The 9,139-nt window shown below is 31.5% G+C and overlaps 1 protein-coding gene across 2 annotated transcripts; it reads left to right on the top strand.

Annotated features, from left to right (window-relative positions):
- The first annotated feature begins 4,458 nt into the window (after window positions 1–4,458).
- On the top strand, window positions 4,459–7,342 carry LOC107405462 (probable disease resistance protein At5g43730). Of its 2 annotated transcripts, none has more exons than XM_048470394.2 (2): window positions 4,459–5,056; window positions 5,282–7,342. In XM_048470394.2, exon 2 carries the CDS (start codon window positions 5,425–5,427, stop codon window positions 6,286–6,288), a length of 864 nt encoding a protein of 287 aa, XP_048326351.2. In that variant the 5' UTR covers window positions 4,459–5,056; window positions 5,282–5,424; the 3' UTR covers window positions 6,289–7,342. The 2 variants fall into 2 exon arrangements, with proteins under 2 accessions (XP_048326351.2, XP_048326350.2); XM_048470393.2 differs by having other exon boundaries at window positions 5,258–7,342.
- Window positions 7,343–9,139: the final 1,797 nt, after the last annotated feature.

The following is a 9,139-nucleotide window of genomic DNA, read 5'->3' as shown; positions in this document are numbered from 1 at the left end:
ATGAAGACCACAATATTAGTAACAGTTTTCATAGTATTAATGACGGTTTCTTAGAAAATCGTCACCAATACTATGAAAAACCGTCACCAATATTGTGGTCCGCATGAGGACCGTCCGCACCATAGATGGACTATATATATATATATACATAAATTTTTAAAAGCTATCATTTCTTTTTATTTCCACCTGCAATCCAAACTTATTGTAAGGCTCATGAAAGCTAGGGCCATCTTTCAGGATACAGTTAATTAATGGTGCCAGCTAATTAGTGGTGCCCACAGAAGTCGTACGTCCAGCTCCGGCAGCTTTCAGGATACAATTAATTGACGGTGCCTCGCTGTGGCAGGTCCGGCCAAGTACAAATATATGAGACCAATAATACTAAAATGACCAAATTGTTTTTATAGAATTAAAATTAGAAGCAACCCACTACGATACTTTAAAAAAAAAAAAAGAAAAAAAGAAAAAAAACTGATTAATAGGTTTTATTATACAATTTTTCAATTAAAAAAGATAGATGAAATTATTTGGAAAATTAAGATTATATATGCAAACCAATTTGATATACAATTGTGATTAATTGAATGTAGTCACAAGAATTATATATTGATTTTTATGTCACCCCTCCTAGGTAACTTTAATGGTTGAATATTCCTATTTGCATCCATGAGAGCAGGAGTTTGATTCACAGAAAATGCGAGAAGAGTTTAGCTAATTTGTAAATTAGTTAATTTATATTAAAAAAAAAATAGCTCCAATAGTTGAGCCTATAAGAGTACGAATTCAAATCATATGGAATATGAGAAAATTTTGAATAGTTTGTAAATTAAATAATTTGTATAAAAAAAAAGATTAAAAAAAAGCTGCATATTTAAATATTGTATAATTAAAATAGTGATACTCATGAGGAAGGAATATAATCCATGAATCATAAGCTATATTAGCATAATAACATAAGTTATTCTTGATTGATTTTAATTAGAAACACTTCTAAAAATTTAGAATGCCTTCAGAAAATTATTTAAATACTTCAAAAACAACTTTTAAACTTAGCAAGATGCTTCAAAAGCCAAACAAAATAGCAAATCAATATTCTCGGGGCCAAGATTTATATAAAATTTATACAAAATTAAATTATTAAGTGAAGAAACTACTATTTAGGATTTAAAATAAACAAAAATTACATTACTAAATTAAACATTTTTATTTTCTAACCATCCTTTGACCTTTTGTACTAATCTCTATATGTTTACTGGACACTTGAAGATTCAAAAAGAAAAAAAAAAAAAAAATCCATCTATACGCATTTAAAGACATATAATTACATATATGAATTACAAATTGATAAAAAACCAAAAAATCACCTAGTCTCCTTGAAATTTGAGATTCAATTCCAATTAGTTTTGTTATTGCTAAGAGTACATAGCATTGTATATTTATATTTGTGTATTATGATAGAAGGAAGAAAGATTTAATTTTTTGTTTTAGTATTTAAGTTTCGATTGATTGTAATTTTTTTTATATTAAAAAAAAACATTTAGATTGATTAGGATTAAGTTAAAGAGATAATATCAAGAATTTATAAATTTATAACTAATAAAGTAAATTTTAAAATTGAAATATAATTAGCATTTTTTTGTTTGAAAAATACATATAATTAGGATTGAATAGTTAACATTGAAAATTTACTAAACAAGAATATTTATAACAATAGTAATAACAATGAAAAGAAATTGAAAAATTAACAGGGGCCATATGTAAAATTATACTCCATTTTATATTTATTTAAAAATATTTTAATAAAAAACTTCAAAATCTTGTGGGGACCATGCCAGACAGAATATTAAACATTCACTAAATATCTTGCACAACCAAATATCAATGTCAGTGAATGAAGATGAGGCGTGCTCTCAAAGATGGAGCCCCCAAACCCCTAAGAAGGCCCTCTGTTTTCTTGTGGAGTCCCAATTAGGTCGATAACATGGCCCACTGATTCTTAAAGTCCATTAAAGTTGGAGCGACTTTCTTTTTCACGTGTTAAATTATAGAGGATTTTTGTTATAAAATTAATTTGAATATTTTGAAAAATTGAATATTTTGTTATTTCTTACTGAACATATTAGGATATTTGGTTACTCTTGGATATATGTATACACATATATAGGCTAGAAACATCCATATTTTTTTGTTCTTTTTTGGACTGTAGGCTAGAGAAGTTGATAAATCAACAAAATAGTAACTTGTTTTAACAATGTCATATTCATTCTAATTTAGTCTATTTCTTTTGTTTTTATAATTTTTGGAAAACTTGTGAGCAAGATTTATGTCCACTGTAAGCAGACTACCCAAAAAATAAAAAAATAAAAATATTAGTAACTAGTGTTTTTGGATCGATTTGTATATGGAATCTCCAAACAAATCTTTTGATTCTTATTGCAAAAAGTCAATAGTAAGTTTTGGTATACTCTGTTTTCCTCTGAGAAAACAGTTTGTCCAAGCTAGAAACTTGAAAACCAAATCCTGGTGGCTTTTGCGATATTCAAGAATGTTGTTGATTTTCCTACTATTAAAAAGCAAAAAACTAAAGGAAAATTATAAAAAAAAATTTAAAAGTTGCTTTTGCTTCACGATGGAAAAGGAAACATAGAACGATTAATTTGCAGTAAGAAATTCTTAAGGTTTCATGGGAGATGTGAAGCAACTTTAGGATACTGTACTAATTAATGGTGCCTCGACACTTGGTAGGTTTGGCCTGGTATAGATGTTCCTGTTCCAAATATATGAAGTTATTTGGAAAATTATATGTTCACACCTATTCATATATATATATGTGTGTGTGTGTGTGTGTATAATAAATTAATGCATTATGGTTGGAGCAAAAGTACTGGTAAAATGTTGCATATAAGTGTAGCGTTGAGTCAATTGTGAAAGGAATACGATCCGTCATTATCGTGTGGTCCTACCAAATGAAAATTAGAAAAGCTGGCTGCCAACTACGAACCCTACTCTTTTATTTATTTGTTTCTTTTTAATAATATATAATAGCGACACTTTGAATTTTCGTTCATCCATATCCATAGGTATTATTATGTTTAATACTATATATATATATATATATATATTTGTTTTACATATTTGGCTGAATTATTGTATATATTTCATTTAGCAGCACGTATAGTATAGAGTCAAGATCTTAATGCCTCCACACTCTTATCGGTAATCCATCTAGCTCTCTTTGCCTTTTAACATTGAAAACACAGCAAGGTATGCCATAGATGAAAGTCATCATGAGAAAATCACGCTATGTTTTGGTAAGAGCTTAGACTTCGTTTATATATTCATGAAATTAAAGTACTTCGATTTTAAGTATAGATGATGAACGTCCAAAAAATGAAAAAAAAAAAAAAGAAAAAGAAAAAAAAGTAAAGATGATGATGATGATCAACTAATAATTGATGATAATCAACCTAATTTTTAATTAGCTAATTTATTTATTTTATTTCTACAACAAATCTTAATCTAAAAGGGACGGGATGTACCTTGAATTCACAATCTCATGAATATAATAAGAGCATATCAAGCTAATTTATTTATTTTATTTCTACAACAAATCTTAATCTAAAAGGGACGGAATGTACCTTGAATTCACAATCTCATGAATATAATAAGAGCATATCAATCGAACTAACTTAATTTAACAACTTAATTTTTGGTTGAAAATTTAAGTTTTTTTCTCTCCCTAATAATTTTACTTATTACTAGGGATGATGCCAACCAGGGTCAAATAATATTCTATTAATTAATTATATTAGTTTAGAACAAGCAAATATAGATGAAATAGTCCACAAACAAACAAATATAGGTGAAATAAATGATTTTAGAACAAACTCAATGAAAAATCTAGAGAGAGAAAAACAAACGCATAAATATAAGAGAAGAGAGAGAAAAAAACACACAAAAGTTTTTATATGATTCGATCAAGATGATCTATGTTCATGGACAAATAAGGAGGTAATGATTCTCATTAACTTGAAGATATTACAAGTTTAATTACCAGAGTATGACACCATTGATGGATGGTTTTGATAAACCCATTGTTTCTCTCTCTAAAAACAAGGAAAAAACCCTCTAGCTGCTGCTGTTGGGCACGAAGCCCCTATTTTACATTTCATAAATGAGGGCAAAATAGTAATTTCAGGGATTTTTTTTTTTTTTTTTTCTGTGTTGTTTCCTATGTCTTGGCTCCGTCACCAAACATCATCATATCAACTCCTCATGTTTACCATTGATTAAAATAAGGGACAAAGTTATCATTCTAAAAGCATATACAGAATGGCCCAGCTTCAATTTAAAGATCTATATATATATATATATATAGGTATGCCTTTCCTTTTTTTTTTTTTTTTTTTTGTGTAATTTTTGTCAGAGTATTATATATATATATATATATATATATATGTATGTACATTCAACAGTTCGTTTATTATCCTTTTCCCATAATGAAATTCATCAGTCTAGTACTACATCCTCTCAATTTCTGATACACATTATCTCGTTGTTTTACTGAAGAGAATTATGCATTCTTTGGTTTCCTAATTGTATATCTTCTTTTGTTCTCATTTCTGCAGTGATTGTAAAGGAAACACCGTTGGATCTCTTGGTTTTGCTTTTGTGCCCTTTGATTTCCCTTCTTGTTGTCAACATCTTTGAGCTTTTAAGCGTCTCTCTTATTTTCTTCAACACCAAATAAAAATAAAAATAAAAATGATATCAAAAGGAAGAGCTAGCACTTACTCTGCTCTCACTCTGCTCCCACTCTGTTTCCTTGTATTTTTCATTTTTTCTGTTCTTTCTGCAGTGGATTTCTTGGCTTACCTTTTTGTCATTTGATTCGATTTTTTTTTTTTTTTTTTTTGGATTCTACTCAGATTGAATTTTTTTTTCTTTTATATTGAAAATCAAAAAATATAAAAATAAAAATAAAAAATAAAAAGATTTGGATTACTTTGCTCGTGAAGCTCCTATCAATGTATAACACAGGAGATTGTACTGCTAGGTACGTGCTTTACTTCCCTTCCTTGTTATTATTATTATCATCATCTTGGCTTCTGCAGGCCTTCTAGTATCTATTAGTATTATTATTATTATTATTGTTTCTATTATTATTATTATTGTTGTTGTTGTTGTTGTTGTTGTTATTACACTTTTGGGTAGATATCTTAATAATGATCGCGTATTTTGTTGAATCATATTTAAGGCAAATGTGGGCTGTATTGCTCAGATCGGTGTAGCTGCAATTGCTGAAAAATTGCTGATTGCACGGTTGGAGCAATTGGTCGTCAGTTGGGTTATATCTTCCAATTCAAAAGCAACATAAGCAACCTGCAAACAGAAACTCACAATTTGGGTCTTGAAGAACAGAAGATGAAGGAGTTGGTGGATGATGCCATAAGAAAAGGTCATGCAATTTTTGAAATTACCAAGAACTGGCAAAAGGATGCAGAAGGGATAAGTAAACAAGCCAAAGAGATTTTAGAAGATGAAAACCATGCAAACACAGGGTGGTGTACTTTCAGAGGGTTGTTGCTTCTGAATTTTGTGCCACGGTATGGACTAAGTAAGAAAGCCAAGAAGATGGGCGTGTCTGTTGTTAAAATCAAAGGCGAGGTCAACTTTGAAAACATTTCTCACCGTCCCCATCTGCAAAGTGATTTTACAAACAAATATTACATAAACTTCGACTCAAGAAGTGAAATTGTGGATGGAATATTAGAGGCGTTGGGAGATGGCAACACCAGAATGATCGGGGTGCATGGGATGCCAGGTACAGGCAAAACCACGCTTGTTAAAGAAGTTTCAAGAATGGCCTTGGAGCTAGAATTATTCAGTGAAGCGGTTCTGGTTCCTGTTTCAAATACTCCAGATGTCAAAAATATCCAAAAAGCAATTGCAGAAAGACTAGATCTACAACTTGATATGGAAACCATACCTGAAAGAGCACTTCTGCTGCGAAATAGATCGCAGCAGGAAAAGATGTTGTTGATAATTCTAGATGATGTTTGGAAAGAACTCAACCTCAAAGATGTTGGAATAGTTTTTGACGGTGATCAGAAAGGATGTAAGATATTGTTTACGTCAAGATTCGAACGAGTGTTGCAAACTAACATGGGTGTTGATAAGATTTTCAAAGTTGGACTTCTAGAAGAGGCTGAAGCATTGAACCGGTTCAGCGCTATAGTGGCTCAAACGGTTGAAAAAGTACTCAGAATGTGCAGATCTGGTAAATGATATTGTTGAAGAATGTGCACGTCTTCCAATTACCATTGAAACAATTGCATGTGCATTGAAAGATCGAAGACAAGATATTTGGTAGGATGTCTTGAACCAACTGAAGAACTCAAAACCGATCAGATATCAATAGTGAAGTGAATGAAAAAGTGTTCAATAGCATCGAATTATGTTATAATTATGTACACAAGAACGAAGCAAAGTTACTACTTTTGCTTTGTAGTTTGTTCGGAGAAGATGTAAGTATACAAATAGAGAATTTGATAAGATGTTGCTTGCGCCGGGGGATATTAAAAAATATACATAAATTGCAAGACGCTAGAGTTAAAGTGCATAGTTTGATCAATGATCTAAAAGATCGTGCACTGTTGTTGGATGGTGAATATCACCATTCAGTTACAATGCACGATATTATTCGTGACGTTGCCATATCAATTGCAAGAAAAAGTCATATCTATTGTTTTACAAATTATTCTGAAGTACGATAGCTTGAAAGAGAAGTTCTTGAAAAATCAAAGGCGATTTTACTACATAATTGTTATGTAGCCGAGCTACTTCGTGAAGGGTTAGAATATAAACAGCTTGAGTTAATTTGGAAGAGGCAAAGCGAAACTTCCCAAATCCCAGAGAAATTTTTTGAAATCACAAAAAATCTTAAGAGTTCTGCATCTGGGATCTGATGAACGTTTAGAAAAAGTACCTTTATCTTTACGTTCTTTGTGAAATCTCCAAGTTCTACCTCTGGGTTCTCATGAACATTTAGAAAAATTATCTTCATCTTTATATTCTCTGGGAAATCTCCGCATATTGATTTTGCGTTGCCAGAATGTGGAAGACATATCTATGATTGGAGAGATCAAAAACTTGGAAATTCTTGATCTTTTAGGGTATGGTATTGAGAAAATCTGAAACCCAAAGAAAGAAAAGAAATGAAAAAGAAAAACAGAGAAGAGAGAGAGAGAGAAGAAAGAACTCTGTTTAGTTTTCTGGAAACTTCGATTCAACTATTTTCATTAGTTATATTGATATTTATACAAGAGACAAAACTATATATTTTGTTGTTTTCTTTTTTTTTTTTTTTTTTTTTAACAGAAAGTGGTTACTGTTCATGCCATATCAGCAAAAGCATTTTGACGTGGCTACTTCTTACAACATTCCCCCTTCAAACTCATTTTTTTTTAAACAAAAGAAAAAAAAAAAAAAGAGTTTGACAAGACAAAAAAAAGATATTCCCCCTTTGATTTAAACAACCTAAACACCATTTACAAGTTTGAGTCTGGACTTTAAGTATAAGAACCTTGCTGTGCCTAAAGCCTTTGTGAAGACATCTGCTACCTGCTCTTTAGTTGGTACATATCTGATTTCAATAGACTTGTTCAGCACCTTGTCTCTAACAAAATGTATATCCAGCTCAATGTGCTTTGTTCTCTGATGAAGAACAGGATTTGAAGCTAAAGCAGCAGCACTCAGACTATCTGTCCAGATCAAAGGTGTCGGCAATGTAACTTGCAATTCTATAAGTAAATTTTGTAGCCAGCATAATTCTGAAGTTATATGAGCTAAGGCTCTATATTCAGCTTCGGTACTTGAACGAGCAACCACAGCTTGCTTCTTAGAGCTCTAAGAGATTAAATTGGAGCCAAGAAAAATTCCATGACTGCTGGTGGATCGCCTATCATCCCGATCACTAGCCCAATCAGAATCAGTAAAACCATGTATAACCAATTTCACAGAAGAATGTAATTGTAAACCATGATCTGCTGTACCCTTTAAGTACCTCAACAATCTTTTACAAGCTTCCCAATGAGAAGAAGTTGGTGCATGAACAAATTAACTAAGTTTATTAATAGTAAAACAGATATCAGGTCTTGTAATAGTAAGATATTGAAGACTTCCAATGGTACTTCTAAAAAGTTCTGGATCAGATAAAGGATCACCTTCAGCTAAAGAAAGAGGCTTACTAACAATAATAGGTGAAGGATAGGATTTTGCACCATCCATACCCGTTTTCTTAAGAAGATCACTAATATACTTAGTTTGAGTGAGTAACATGCCTTTGGAGTTCCGCTTGACTTCAATGCCCAAGAAAAAATGTAAGTCACCCAAATCCTTCAAAGAAAACTGAGAATTAAGATCTGAAACATGCTTTTGAATGATAGATCCATTAGATCCAGTAATGATAATATCATCGACGTATACCAACACTAAAGTATAAGCTAATTTTGTTCTGAGAACAAACAAGGATGAATCTGAAACGGAATTTCGAAATCCTTTAACTAATAAAACCTGTTTCAGTTTATCATATCAAGCTCTTGGAGCTTGTTTTAACCCATACAAAGCCTTATGAAGTTTACACACATGAGTAGGAAACTTCTTACTTTCATAACCTTGTGGTTGAGAAAGATAAACAACCTCATGCAAATCACCATTAAGAAAAGCATTGTTGAAGTCCAACTGTTTCACAATCCACCCTTGAGCAACAGCAAGACTAAGCACTAGTCTTATTGTAGTAGGCTTGACAACAGGACTGAAAGTCTCATTAAAATCAAACCCAGGTTGCTGATGAAATCCTTTTGCTACCAGCCGAGCTTTATAACGTTCTACAGAACCATCAGCATTTCGTTTAATACGAAACACCCATTTATGACCAACAATATTCATCCCCGAACAATAAGGCACCAAGGACCAGGTGTTATTTTTAATGAGAGCTTCATACTCTTTATCCATTGCATTTCTCCACCTAGGATTTGACAAAGCTTCATGAACAGACTTGGGTTCTTTTTCTTCAACACCAGCACAAAAAAAGGATTGATGAACATTAAAAACTTTTGGTTTCAAAGCCCCTGTCTTT

The sequence above is a fragment of the Ziziphus jujuba genome, chromosome 8 (assembly GCF_031755915.1).
Source record: "Ziziphus jujuba cultivar Dongzao chromosome 8, ASM3175591v1".
Taxonomy (NCBI): domain Eukaryota; kingdom Viridiplantae; phylum Streptophyta; class Magnoliopsida; order Rosales; family Rhamnaceae; genus Ziziphus; species Ziziphus jujuba.
Note: the sequence above shows the minus strand (reverse complement) of the source record. Positions and strands in the feature narration are given on the sequence as shown.

Coding starts and splice junctions, on each gene's coding strand:
- LOC107405462 (XM_048470394.2), top strand. CDS start 5,425: ATGAAGGAGTTGGTGGATGATGCCATAAGAAAAGGTCATGCAATTTTT.